General features: G+C 25.2%; 1 protein-coding gene across 1 annotated transcript in view; it reads left to right on the plus strand.

Moving 5' to 3' along the window:
* Positions 1 to 16,515, plus strand: part of LOC132917323 (serine/threonine-protein kinase pakA-like) — a 202,294-nt gene that overhangs the window by 165,121 nt on the left and 20,658 nt on the right. Inside the window, exon 8 of the mRNA XM_060978021.1 lies at positions 4,337 to 4,605. Coding sequence (XP_060834004.1) covers positions 4,337 to 4,605 — 269 coding nt within the window. The remainder of the gene's footprint in view (positions 1 to 4,336; positions 4,606 to 16,515) is intronic.

A 16,515-nucleotide genomic window follows, 5' to 3' on the forward strand; every position in this document is an offset into this window, starting at 1 on the left:
AGGCATTTGATAACACAAAAACCATTGGTCCTTATCCTTTGTATATTAATTGCCCAATCAGAATGTTTATTGTGATTTTATTATTATTTGGATGCTGTATAATGTAGTGACGTCTGTTTTTATTGCACTACGATTGCGAACCGCATTGTGGCCAAATCACTATTACTCAAAATCTTTGATTCTGGTGTTACGCGTTTGAATTTTTTATTATTATTATTATTTGATTAATTGTGTTAATAAACTTAATGTTTTAAGTTTTTACAATTCTACATACAATACACAATAAAATATCTTATTTTATCAGTCGTCTAGTTGGTCTTCGTGATCTCCCAAGAAGATACCATGAGATAGGGTTGGTTTTAATCTTTACTTAGAGGTTATTTTGCTGATTTTATTTTTATTCTGTCTGCCATTATTAATTGATTTGCCACTGCAGCAACCTATACTGTTCCTTTCGTATGTTAGATTTGGTTAAAATCTCAGTCTTGTTATTGACATATATTACAGCAAAGAACATTTCATCGGGTAGATTTTAAACGTGCTTTAATAAGAGGAACAGATGTTTATAAGTTTTTTTGTTAATGTGGGTTTTTCAGGTTTATTTTTCGTTTAGGTGTATCCCCAAGTATTTCACTAAGCCTGCAACTTTGTTCGAAATTTGAATGCCGTTCGTTGAGTATCGTGTACTGAGAAATAGATTAAATCATATATTTCTCTTGTTTGACTTAATTATTAATAATTAAAGAAGTGATTGCCCTGTCATAATCATTGTGGCCGTTCAATAATTTAAATTTACAACAATCTTTTTCAAAATACCTATACAATTTGATAAAAATATACCAGTGTAATTATAAGTACAAATTGTCATTAGATACGACATAATAATTAAAAAATACTAAAGCACAATAAATCACTAACCACGATTCGAGTTGCACATTTTGTACTAGAAGTTAAACTCATTGTCCAAAATAATTATAATAATGTTAAATCTATGAAGTCCAGACAAATTCGAAAATTCAATTAAATTGGTTTGTAATTTGCATTAGGTACCCACGAGTATGTATATTGTATGAGAACGCTAAGGAACCTATATCATTATATATTATTTTCATTACATTATTAAATAAAAACAAAAACGAATCAGGTACAAATATTTTTCTGATACAGTTTGTTTCTGTCTATTTCAATTTATTATAAAAACTGTAACATCCATTTTCCAAAATATAAAATTAACTAACAAAACAATATACAAAATATTTGAATGAAGCCAGCAAAACTTTAAAACTTTTGAATGAATGAAAAGCGTTTAAATATTTTAAAAATAACTTAAAATCTTTACATATAAGAATATTGATGCTTTATGTAAACGAAGTCACTCTATCCTTTTACATTTATTTAATGTTTAATATGTTACATGATAGTTATAATATTCAAATTTTTAGCCTTGTCTTACATTTTAAAGGCTTATGTTATTATTAATTTAAGCATATAAATTGTAATTTCCATAACCATTATATTATTTTTGCAAAATTTTATCATTTTAGTATTTTTAACATAAATATATTATAGCTTTGGCAGGTGTTGAATAACAAATGCCTTTTCTTTTTTGCCTATTTCACATTTCTGCGAAATAATTTAAAATTTAATACAATAAAAATGATTTAATTACCATTCGTATGCTTTACGACTTAACTCTTAAGACAGGTGTAATTTAGAGCTATTCATTACAATTCTCTCTGTGACTGGGTCTCATGACAGTTATAAATATTAATTTTTTCATTGTCACCGCAGTTGGTACCAACCAAGACCAAATTTAATTCAATATCTTATAATATATATATATTGTTTTTAATTGTATTTAATTATCTAATATTTCAAGTTGTTAAAATAACTTATTAATTGCATACAATATTATATTAAATAAATACAATTCGTGTACATATTTATAATATATTATTTAAAATGCAAAAACATTTACCGAATGCATATTATAAATGTATTATATTTAACTACAGTTTAACATAAAATAATACAACTGGATTATTACCATCATCAACAGAAATCTTTTCTAAAGGATGCAATAAATTACGTCCATTAATATTCAAATTTCACTGGATATATTAAAAATGAATTTAAGCAATTGCTAATCACTAAACTAATAAATTTTAACACTTTTAAATATATACACCATATAAAATGTAAACAATAAACATAATAATTCAGAATACTTAAGATAATATATTAGTTGATACGTAAAGTTTCGTGTAGATTCTCTAGATTAGTGATTTGTAAACTAGTATTTTCCTCAACGAACACAATTCTTTACTGCTAAAAGCTGCGGTACAGTTTCAACTTTCAATAAACGCTTTATACTTTCCAATAACAAATAATTTTAGGTCCATGAAAAATAAACTGCATAGATCAAATTAACATTAAAATATTTACAATAAATATTAAAATATATGTTTACATATTTTTTTCTTATTGTTATTATTTCATTCCAAAAAAGATATAATTTAAATATTTTTTTAGCTCGTAATATTGTAATATTTTTAAAATGTTTTTTTTCAATATTATTTTTGTTTTGATAAAAATATATTGCATAAACTTATAGATACAATACAAAATAAGAATATTCATTCAACGGTTTTAACAGATCTGAGATTGGCTTGATCAAATAAGTCACTCGATTCGTAAATACACAATTCCCTTTTTTTTAACAAATTCTATACAAATAAAAAAATACATTTATATAAAAACCGAATAAATACAATATTTTTTTCATAAAATAATCATGTTTTAAAAACATATCCCAGATATTACTATAAAGCTAAAAAAATCCAATTAGCAAATTAATTAAAAAAATGAAAGGCAATCATTTTAAATTCAAATTTTTTATATCAAAAAGTAATGCCATTAATCTGAACAACGTAATAAAATTACCTATTAATCTATTCAAAACTAAATATTCTGATTTTAGATTTATCATATTTCCGAAAAAACTTTTCGTTAAATACATATACATTATACCTAACAAGTAACAACAAAACATAAACTTTTCAAAATACATTTCAGTAATTTGTCCCACATGGCAACATTTAATAAATAAATGTGTCATAGCACTACATACAACTATTTAGTATATTTTATTTAAACATAATATATAGAATTATAATTCGTATTGGTACAATGTTTTCCCACATAAACATGATATATAGCTGGATAAAAGCAAGGTAATGAGCTACACGCACATGTACAGTGATGATGTATCTAAATTAAACATAGGAAAAACCTTTCCGTTTTCACGATAATATTTCATTTTGAATGAGCCTAATATGAATTAACACATTAACATAAAAAAAACCTACATATATATTGTTAATATTTTTTAATTTTAATTTAGAGCTTTTACAATCTTTAAATATATTTTTTTTTTTTACATTTAATCTAACATTTAACACGAAAATAAATATTAAATGCACACGAGTATTCGGAAATTAGAATCTAAAAAACATTTATCGTTTCAAAATCGCATTTTAAATTATTACATTTATCCGACACCTAATAACTGAAGTGAGTTAATATACTCAAAAATTACTTAAATTGTCTAATTTTTTTTAAAAGTTATCAAACCATTACTTTTTATCATTTTTTTTTATAGCTATTTCAGTGAAAAGTAATTACTCTGCGAAATTGCAACCATTATAAAAATACATTCTTTTACGGCGAGATAATCTGACATTACCAATTGTATTAAATTCGGATATGACACTACCACAGGCTACATTTGGACACGCATTACTATCTAGACTTTATTCGCCCACAAAAGTCACTAACTAAATAAAGTATATCGAAATTGAACGAAAAATACTATATATATATATTTTTAAAACGACTGACCACTCATTTTTATTAAATTGACAATGTGATTTCACATTTTTGACGAATGGTTATAGTTATTTCTGTCACACAATAATATCGTTATTAAACAACCCAGTCTCTTATATTATTATGCCCAGCAGTCGTTTTCTCTGTGAATGTATGCGCATTATAGAAAACACTTTATTTACTTAATTCGAAGCACTTGATTACAACACGTCACATTTTTTACTGCTATTTATCGTAACTGTTATTTAAAAAAAAAAAATAGAAGTTAAAAAAACAATATCTAAACATATATTTTGATTTGACATTCCGAATTTACAATAATAATATTAAGGTACCTATTATAAAAAAACATAGTCACCCGGTCGTTTTCGTCGAAAACTTAATGTCTTTGCCCTCCTCCTCCTCCTTCACCTCGACGAGATAAAAATAACAGCGTCTGCTCTTTCAGCACCGAACACTTGACGACTTCCAACTACACGGTAATCGGCGTGGGCTATGGAGGTGCTGGCGTTGGCGGCGGCGGCTCCTACCCGGGTTCGGCGAGAACCAGTGCCGGCACGTCGTTGGCGTCTTCCAGAGAGTCCAGTTGCGCCAGCTGCCCGGGCATCACCCAGCCGTTCCGCATAGCCATGTTGGGAGCCACGGGCGTCGGCAAGACGTCGCTGGTGTGTCAGTTCATGACATCCGAGTCACTGCACATTTACGACGCTTCCATAGGTGAGTGCGCATTCTCGTCATCGGTAACCGGGTTACGGGTGTCTAAAGGGGTGTTATACCACGTAAAACCGCCACCGACGACGGTGGCGGCGAACGCGTTATGCCCCGCTACACACGAGACTAGTCTCTCAAGCTATAGGATAACGAGGTAATACTAGTAAACCAGAAAGCTTATAGTAATTTTAGCTTCGTGCATATAGAGCTAGTTTTGTTTTTAAGCTAGTAAGCTAGTGAATATTCTAGTGAGCTAGCACGTCAAGCCAGTCTGGTTTAATAGGATTACGTTTATTTTTTTTTTTAACTAGCTTCTTCCAAGCCAGGATAGGCGCTGGGAATAGCTAGTTTGCTGTTATCCCTAGCTTGAAAAACTATCATCGTGTATTCCGAGTATTATGTTAAATAGTACGTACTTAGGGCAATCGACCGTTTGTTTTTCTCTCAGCTATCGTAATATTATTACGTATACAGTCATCAACGGTACCGTTGAGAGGAAAAACGATTTTATTATTATTATTCAATTATTCGTTCGGTTAGTGAGAAAAAAATAGTAAATAATTATACCGTAGGTTACTCGTCTCTTTGATGCCTATAAAACCTATTACGATGCTTTCCCCGCCGAGCGTAAAGGTAATCGACTACTCGTTTTATATACGATAAATAATATCTAATTGACATTGGAGTATTGACTTCCGTCTGATAATGATACTTGAAAGGTTCATTTTGTCCACGAAAATTATTATCGTTTTCCTTTGACAAACTGCAGGCACAAAATTATCGTTGAATTATTATTTAAGTATTACCTATAACAGTGTGATTACGCTCACTTCAGTCACTGTAATAGCTGTATAAGACATCGTTTGTTATTTAAATAATAATAAATCTTCACTTCGATACCTATTTACTTAAAAGTTAAAATACTGATGTCGGTGCTTCGACAAAACTCTGTTTACTAAACTTCATTCGTAATTATTTATTTTTATCAGACTTCAATCAAATATATTGAACGGAAATTCAAATATATATCCGTGTATTGTTTTATGCGCGATTTATTGAATTAAAAAAACTTATAAAAAAACGTATACTTTTAATATTAATTGGTATAATATTATAATAATATTCTGGATGTTTAGCTGTTATATTGGCAACGATACATATTGACCGATGTATAAATATATTTTAACAGTGGTAAACGATAATTGTAATGTAATTTAAATGAATTTAATATACTATTCCATATATTGGTAGATTGCATTATGACATGACAATTAAAAACGTCTTATTGATAATAATATGTCAAGCATAAAATAATGTACATACATGTTAAATATAACTATTCGTGTTTGATATTCGTCAAAGTTAAAACTTAAATGTGATAGATGTTTCGGTTATATATAATAATATATTAATATTAAACATATACATTTGTTTCGAATTTTAACAACTGCGTGTTTTTCGCTCTTTGATTTCTAAGTAACATTCTAAAATGAAGATAAAACATAAATAAACAAACAATTTCACTACATGTATTATCGGATTTCAGTATCTCTAAAATAGTAGATTATACAATTTCATCTAGAAATCTTGAGGAGTTATAATTTATTGATTTATTATTAAGTAGAGTATATTATATTATCAAAAAGGTTTAATTTAAATAATTTAAAAAAATATATATTGTATTAAATTAAAAAAAAAGATTATCTATAACTAATGAACCATTCTCCATTACTATTAATTTGAAAAATTTTAAACGTTGAAAATAAAGTCTTTGATTCTTTTAAATTAATGTTTTCTTTTTTTTTTAATTAAATTTTCTTTCTTTAATGTAAATGTCAAAGCGTTTTAAAGATATTAAGTAAAATTTGTGTTTTTATTTGATTTTTTAAGTTTTTTTTTCCTAAGACACAGTTTAGTAATAAGATGATCAATTATTATTTATTTATATATTATATTTTATCTTATTTTTAATGACATTTTGTATTTAATTATAATATTTAAAATGATTGAAAAATTTGATTCTTTATATTTTTGCACGTGTAAAAACATATTACATTTTTATGTAAAATTCTTTAATCTTAAAGCTTAAAGCTTCAGTGCATATTTAGAACTAATATTTATATGAATATATTTAAATTCATTTTTCATTTTTATAATATTTAAACCTAATGCATTGACCTATTATATTAACTGGTAAAGTGTCTTTTTAGTTTTATAAGTAATATTAAAATTTAAAAGACAGTATTCTCTTAAACTTCTACATGTTTAAATATTATAGGTACATGTCATATATTAAATTTACTATATTATTACTTATCCGGAAAACGAAAATGTGAGAGGCACTGACAGTAATGGTTGTACAGAATAAAACAAAACGTAAGAGTGGTTGATGAATCCTAGAAGACTCCGTAGACGGGGAAAGCTGGATAAGTTTGGTTGAAACTGCTAAGAGCCTCAAAAGCATGTACAGTCATAATAACTACTCTTAAACTTGAGAATACTATATACTGTGGAAAAAAAAAATTCATATTATAAGTAGTATACGAAAACCTATACTGAAGTTTTGTCGTAGAACAAGTTTATTATTATTCTATAAAATTAATCTAATTAAAGTTAAAGTATACAATCGAATCCTTAGTGAATAAAAGTTTCTATAATCAAACAGCTGATTAATAAAATCGAACAAATGTAATTATTTGTGCTATTCCACGTACTTATTAACTTTTATATTCGATATTGAACTTTTTCTGTAATTGCAAACTCGTTAAACTCTCATACATTTAATATAATCATATCCTTTATTGGTTTTATAACCGTATTCTTATGATTTATGAGAATCGATTATTGTCAGCCCGACTCTAATATTCCAACAGATTATAGCATATTATGGAAAATTAGTATGGAGGTTATCTATAAAGTGAACGGAGTTTAAGTTTTATTTTGAGTGATTCACTAAAATTTAAACACAAGTCGTTATTGATAAAGAAAAAATGATCTAAATTATTATTATTGTTCAGATTTATAACACTCTTAAGTAAGGATGCTAAAAGTGTTTTATTACTTTTACCCATTATAAGGTCAGCCATTAATAAAAGTCCTAAAGAGGAACAGAGATGTTATAGATAAGGTTTTTTATGAGCAACTTAGTAAGCCTAATACCCACCAATTTTTATAAATCCTAACTGGAGAATGACACGCAAAGTTACATGGATAATCATCCACCCATCCATCTATGTACTACGCCCACATTCGATGAACATTCCACTATACATTGCAGGCATTACATGCTTTCAAACCAAACCACTCCATCACAGGCGATCTTTTAAAAGTTAAAAAGCGTGTCCATGTTATTAGTTTTTTAAGATATATTTATATACATATGTATATGGTTAAAAGTATTGAATAACAGTATTATATTGTAAACCTTAATATATTATGTATAATATATATATATATATATATTATATATATGTGTGTGTGTGTTTATACAATGACATACATACCAACAAATATTGATTTTGATTTTTAACCCGAAACTTACTTAATTCTTTTTTAAAATCTATTACCTATATTCTATACACATATTTTAACAATGTGTTATTTTTTTTTACAATTTTATTGATATTGGTTCAAAATTATCATGTTAAACTCAACAATTATAAATATAAATTAATTATTAAATAAAATATGATTTCAGATAATCCTTTTAAGTGTTAAAAGTAGATAGCAATTTCCAATGTATACATGATTTATAGTTGAAAACATTCAACGATTTTCAACTTCAATATATTTTCAAGTTGGTACTTTTAGAAAATCAAAATCAAAAATTCCAAGTACCTACTGTATAAAATAATCAGGAGAAAATACATTAGGATAAAATGAATATGTTAACGTAAAACTAGTTTTCGACAAACCTAACCAAACCTATTGACTTAAAAGTTAAGAGTATTTTTATAAGTACATAATTAAATAAATTGACAACAACAGTTTGACAAATTGTCTTTACTCATAATCATTATCGTGTGATTTATATGTGTATGCCAAGAACAATAAAAATATTTAAGAAAAATGAGAATGTTAACTCAAAACCAAGTTTTGATGAAATATAATTGTTTTTTATAGTATAACTCAGAAACGAATAATCGTATAGACTATAGAGGTACTTCAAAAATATTTATATTAGCATTTTATAAACATGATAAAATTTTCAAAATACATTGACAATTTTTTTTTTAATACTAAAAATTAAAAGACTTAGATTGTTTTTATAGACATTTGAAATTTAAATTTGAATAATATTCGATATTTTACCGAAGAATATTGATTTTATTTATTTTGTTGTAATTTAAAAATATTTTTCATGAGGATTTAAAACAATTACGCATATTATTATATTTTATATACCTTTTAAATGAAATTTAGATTAATTTTATGCAATTACTTATATTTATAGTTTATACGGATATAATGATAAGGTACATATTTTATCTTTTACTGTACAGCAGAATGTTTACTAAAGTTTTATTATTCTAATTGTTTTTTTAATTTTAAAGTTTTTATATAATAGCAAGCATTTTTAATTTCCAAACAAAATATTTTTATGGGAACTTTAATACACAAAAATCTATATTCAAACGAATTGTTAGTTATAAATATTTTTAAATGGAAATTAACAAAGTAGAAGATCAATATTTTTCTAGATACGCCAGTGCCGCTCATTTTAATTTAGATAAGCTTTAAATACTTATAAATAAATAATTGTTTTTTTCACATAGGTATTAAAATTTTTTGAAAAATATTCCGCTTTGGGATATTAAAAAGATGTACTTTCGTTATAAAATAATCGCTTAAAAAAATACAACGATATAATAAATATAGTTTTAGTTTTTTAACATGTTTTAAAATATTTTCAAAAACGTTATACTTTTCGAGGAAATTAATATTTATATTTTAACAATATGTTTAAATTTTAAATCGGAAACTTGATATTATTACTTAAAATAAATAATAGTTGACATGTAGGTTTATTATAATGATGTAATAAACACGGTAACGGATAAGATAAGAGTAATCTGTTGCAAAAATAGAAAAATAAAACAAGATTTTCTGGGGGTATGATTTATTTTTTAAATAATTCAGAAACCTTAAAGGTGGTGTCTTTAGAAAGAACTATCTAGGTAGTTTATCTGATTTATTAGCGGCATATTTAAACGGAGGTCGGTGTTTGTGAACCTCGGATATGTGTATATTTTAAAAACAAAACAGCCACAAACTATATATCCCTCTCGAACAGTAAATATACCCGTAGTTGTCATTTAACACTTTCCAAGATGGAAAGTAATTTTCCTATACTAACGTTCGAGCTATTTTAATAAGAGCATAATATACACGTATTTCCTTTTCAGTCATTCAATATTCATTTGCCATTATGACTTTCCAGAAAAATATATTATATTATTTATATTACTTCGGTTTCTGCTTATACAATTCAGTATACATGGTGAAAAGTACAATTCTTTATAAATCAACAATTATAATTTATAAAACACTTACGAGTATAAAAATATATGTAGCTACTACCTAATACATTATATAAAATAAAAAATCTAATTCTCTAACCAAATAATATAAAGTATAAATGATAAATATTTACACGGTGCAAACAACTTTCGGACTTCTAACGTTATAATAAATTTACCAAGTCACGTGTCGATATAATTATTTTCTATTTTAAAAATATAAGCTGTTAAAAAATGTATGATTTAATAGATTATCGAAATGTATGAACCTACCTAGGTAGTTCGCTCGCCATAAATGGATTAGAATGATTGTTACGAAGTTTAGAATAAACAGCACACACATTATAACATTATCCTGCTAAAAGTTGAGGACGAGAGGAATTTTGTAGCTTTGTAACATGAAATGAAAATATATGCTGAGCCGACAGCCGTTGTTTTTCTATCATTAGACATCTCTTTTCGTAAGGACTAGTTATAAAATCGGTATGTTGTCTAAATAATTTCAAGTAAATCGGACGTTTAAACCATTATGTTACGCCTTGCACATTATTATATTATATATATTATATCATATATGATACAACTACGATAAAAAAAAAAATAGCGCGCACGCCTACTGATTTTACATAGGTACCTACACCTAATCGACATAACGTAACCGCACCAACCCTCTAATGGTTCCCTCCCAAAGGATTGGATGATCCGTCTACGCGTGCACAGGGTCACCGCATATCTTTTGTACTATTATTGTGTATCTATCTATATAAAAGTGATCATATTTTATGTCCGTGTACACGTCACAGGCATATCCTTTTGAAACAATTTAATACCAAAGTATATGGGATATGAATATTTACACTCTACTACACACCATGCACTATTTAATAACGTAGAAATACATTATAGTAATATGTAAAAAAAAATAATAATAATAATAATAAATAAAACGTTACAATAGAGAAAATTTAGGGAAATAACGTTAAAAAATAGGGATGATTAAAACATCCAACAGAAAAGTGTGACTAAATATGCTATGACTTTAAAAAAAAAAAAAAATATGTAATTTATTATATTCAACAAGATTATGAACAAATATAATTTAATTTCAACAATAAAATGTATGTAATAAATATATTCTTTATGTTAAATAAAAAATACATAGATTTTAGTATATCCCAAACTAATATACTCATAAACTACTACGGATCGATTTTTACGCGATTTTTGTAAAATAGTCTACGTTATCCGGAGAAACTATATAGCCATTGAAATCCTCCGATAGTTTCACTGTAACCCTAAAACTAGTTATATATTTATACAAAAATAAATAAAATAGTTTAAAAAAGGATAAATATCTTTTAAGTTCAAATTTAATGGAGTTTACGACAGGTGCGGGGTAAATCCATGGTCAACCAAATTAACATGAATACATTTTTTACAGGCGACGAAATGCATGAGGATATATATCTTATAATAATATAGTATATTATTTTTTAAATTTAAATTTAAAATAGTATTTTTTCTATACTTTTGGCAATATATCGTACCATTTAATATACAATATATATTATACTAAATTATCTTACCCATCAAAAGTGTAAAATATGTAGGATTACTTAAAGGCTTTCAGCCTTCAAGTAGAAATTATCTAATATTTAAATCATACAACTTTTTTTGTTTTGTTCCATTCATAAAAATACCTAGAATATTTCATAATTTAATCAAAATAAAATATTTTCTTACTATAACGAAACTTGCATTTTTATTAAGATTATTTCATTTATATGTGTCCATTTAAAACTAAAATATTATACACTATTCAATTTATTATTTTTAACGATCTTAAAATGTTTTTAAGCCAAATTATACAACTCATATTTTAATATTATATTATTATTTATAATTTATTAAAAATAAAATCTAAATAATTATTATATTTGTATAATTTTCGAACTATATAACATTAAACCACGAAGTCTATTTATTTATGATTAAAAGCCTGATTTTCAAAAATTCCAACAATAGCCTGTAAAGATTTAAGTTATTATTATTATTATTATTATTGCCATACGAATTCATATTAATTATTAAAGCGTACATACTATAATATAAATATTTTCATTTAAAAATAAAATTTAATTATTAATTGATTTTTAATGGATTAGGTTTTTAAATCAATCAATTAATTCATTCATTGATATTCTATAAGCGAGTTGAAATGTCATAATATACAAAATAGAATAGAATAAATAAAATAATAAATCGTTGAATTATTTTTTTATAAATAAATTTGTTTTGTTTATATTACTATAGCTTATGGTTTATTTTATTCATTTTCGTACTAGATTTACCAAAGAGGAATTTTAAATAAGTAAGATGTAATGGGATTCAAGAGTGGATCGCTTATATAAATACATACTTTTGCAAAAAACATAATTTCTACAAATTCACAAACGCTACGAATAATATTATATATTATAATGTATAACAAAAATACAAAATAAACATTTTTAATAACGAAACTGTGAAAATGAGAAGATAATTGTATTTGTTCATTTAGATACAAAACATTTTAAACAATCACGTGGAAACAAATGAAAAAGACTACGGTTGTGTTCTTCTCAATAATAGATAAAATGCTATCGTGAAGTCCAGTCTAAACGTAAAGTCATTACCGTTTTAACTCATTTTCTGCGAATAAAATAAACGCTCATCTATTATGGTTTAGTATATACACTTACAACATACTATTAAAGTGTGTAAGAAAAGCGTCATAGTATCTATCTGTGGAATCAACTATCTTTTTTGATTACTATGCACCTACAATTTTAAGTATACATTTAATTACACGTATAACAAAATGTGCAATAAATTATATATGATAGTTCTAATAAATTTAATTACTAGTGTAAACGCAAGAGTATATAATTTGAGTATATTTTTAAATCGATTAAATTAAATTAACTTATATTGATATAAATATTATCACGATTTAAATTAAGTAAAAAATCAATTATTAAAATCATTATTTTTGTACTAATACAAATAGGTGTAATTATTTTAATAATAATTATATAATAATATATAGGTAAATAAGTTAGGTCAATATTATTAAATTGTTCTGTGAAATACGATATTAAACATAATAAAATTAAGTAACTTTTTCTTTCGTATAGTTAATGATTGTAATGGTAGTTACATATTATGCAACTAAGAGTATAATTATAATTATTTAGAAATATCTACTATTTAACTCATTCAACATTAAGAAAAAAAATTATACAACTACTATAATAAGTAGATAGCTTTTGCCCTCATTTTTTTTTAATCAACAAGAGCTAGTAATTTATTTAAAGATGGATTATACTTACAAAGATTTTCAATTTTCAATCTCTAAATTTTTTTTAAGTTTTTCAAAGTTATTTTTTTTTGAATATCTTTGAATTTGTAGTAACCTTGATTATTTTACATTCAACTATTTTAATTTTTCAAGTTTCCATTAGATTTTTTAATATTTATAACAATTAATTTAAATTGTAAGTAGGTACATCACACATAAGTATTATACTGTCAGAAAAGATTATCGCATAACAGTCGTTATTACTATGCGTCACATATCAATCGTCTTAAAAATGTAATGGAATATTATAACTGTAAACATTATTATTGTGTTTGTTTTATATCCAATCTATACTCGGTAATTTTAAATGAATAAGATCCATAGACATATAATTATATGTCTATGATAAGATCATTGAAAATGTCGAAGGAGATAAATATTGCTATTATTTTCACTTTTAGTTAGTTTTACCTTTATTTAAACAACGATCTTATGCTTTAGCAAAACTTTAGTTTATTTTGAATATTAAATTAAAAACTTAAATGTATATAAAAAAAAAACTCCAAATAACACAAAATATAACCATTAGAATAAGTTAGTTTACGAACAAAATTATTGAATTAAAAATTTGTAAATAATTAACTTTTGAACCTATTTCATAAAAAAGCGTCAATTAAAATATTAAACTTCAATTTTGTCAAATATATAATATCATGATAATACGAGCATAGTATTTTTGTCTACTAACACTACCCAAAATAAAATTTAAGTTATTAACCCGTCAAAATATATATTGTTAATATCGAACTTACGTCATGTGAAAACTTCAAGTTTACGTCAGGTTAATCTCACAAAATAAGGGTTTCAAATGTCATCAAACCTTGAAATTCATAATCAGTTAATTTTAAAACATCAAAACTCTTGTTTATACATACATTTATCTAATAACTAATATTAGATTACTAGATAATCGATTTATTTAAAAAATGAAATATTAATATGAATCTAGGTTCTACACGAACAAATTATAATATATAATTTTTTCCTTTATAGTTTTTAAAAAGAAAATTCAAATTATATTCGTATACATTATTGAACAATATACATGCTTACTTATGTATATAATAACTATTCAATACCCAATGGTAAAATTGTTAAAACTCCATTATTCCCATAAGACAAAGGTAAATCACAAGTACAAATAAAAGTAAAATATAGAAAAAAATACATAAATACATTTTTTTCCTATATTAATTCAAACATAAACTAAAGTCAACGTTTTTGTAAGCGGTTCTCTTTTATGCAAGTACCTATAATTTGTTAACAACGATTAATTTTTTTTCGCTTTATAAATATTTCCACAAACCGTGAAAACTAATTTTTTAAATAAGTATTATTAATACATGTTTTATTTTTTTTTCATTCCAACTTAAAATATTGTACAAGGATATTAATTGAAATAACGGAAGTTATATTATCCTGAGTATAACGAGTGAATTCGTTAATTAATGATAATGAAGGCTAGTTTAAAACTATATAATACATATATTACTTTTTAAAATGTAAGCTAATTTAATTTTAAATACAGTTTAGATGAAAGATAAAAACAAACGAGGTAAATGTTTAAGGTTAAAATCGACTTATAAAATAATTCAGACCACGGTATAGCTGTTATATTATTGATCAAATATACCTACGTACAGCACTAAATAAACATCATACTTCCATATAAGATCAAACGTAATGACGAAAGTGTTAGTTCAGTTAATTATCTAATATAGCTCTGATTAATCGTAATTTTACGATTGAAATCAATAGAAAATAAATTAAAATTAGGTACAATACTAAAAAATATATGTTATAACAATTGAACAAAGTTTACTATAAAATTATGATCGAACGGATGAATATACACATTTTACTCCCAAAATCAGTTGATTTTAACTCCGATTACATAGATTTCAATTATAATAGTGTTCATACATATTTATATATAATTATTTAATCGTTACAGCCCTAGACTACAAATATTTAAATTCTTACATAGTACTGTGGATAATATTAACAACAGTAATACCTAATAATAATTATTAACCAAATAAAAGATTATTTAAAATAAATTATTGAAGGTATAGGTTCTTCGTTCCTTAAACACATCAATCAATACTGCAAAGGGGAGTTAAGAAAACAGTTAATTTTAGTGAAAGGAATGAAAACAGGGGTTGTGAATCGAGTATGACGTGAAGGGACATTAAAATTTAATTGACAGTCAATTGAGTTGGTTACAATTTTTAAAAGAAAAGATTAATTGGTAGAAAGTTTTTGTTCGGCGAGGCTAGACAAATTATTACAGATTTATAGATACGGATGTAGTCATGTGAAGGACAAAGGACCCTTAATAGATAGGCGGCAGAGCGTATACATTTGCGATGGACTCCGTCAATCCCTAAAGAATCCGTAGAATGAAGATATAAAGACAATAGTCAAAATAAACGACTTGGGAGAGAGAAAAAAAGTTTGTCGCTATTTTTATTCTATCATCAATATTATTTATTTTTCATGTTTTTTTTTTTAATTCTGTATCCATACTGATTAAATACTTTGTTATTGTAATATTTAAAATTATTTATTAATTATTGCCTTTGTACAGCAAGCGAAACCGTGTTGAATACTATGCAAATAATAATCATTATAATCGTAATTATTTTGTTTTATCAGATATTCGTTTGATATTCAATTTGTTCTTAAGAGGAGGAAATATTGCGCAATATTTATTTTCTCTTTGGCCCACGCGCAACACAGTAAATTTGCGTTCAGCAAAACCAATATTATAGTGTGTTGTTGGTTTTAATATTGAAGTGAATTAACCCATTATCAAACTTAAAGGTAATACAAGGGACCTCGTATGCTTTTATTGATATTTTAGTTCTAAAGCGAATTATAAACATTTTAAAATTGTAATATCTTACATAATATTATAACTCACTTTAAAATTAATATATCAAGAAAGTTATGTATAATGCCCAAAATAAAATCGTTTTCTTTAAGTTTGGTTAT

Source organism: Rhopalosiphum padi, chromosome 1, assembly GCF_020882245.1.
Source record: "Rhopalosiphum padi isolate XX-2018 chromosome 1, ASM2088224v1, whole genome shotgun sequence".
Classification (NCBI taxonomy): Eukaryota; Metazoa; Arthropoda; class Insecta; order Hemiptera; family Aphididae; genus Rhopalosiphum; species Rhopalosiphum padi.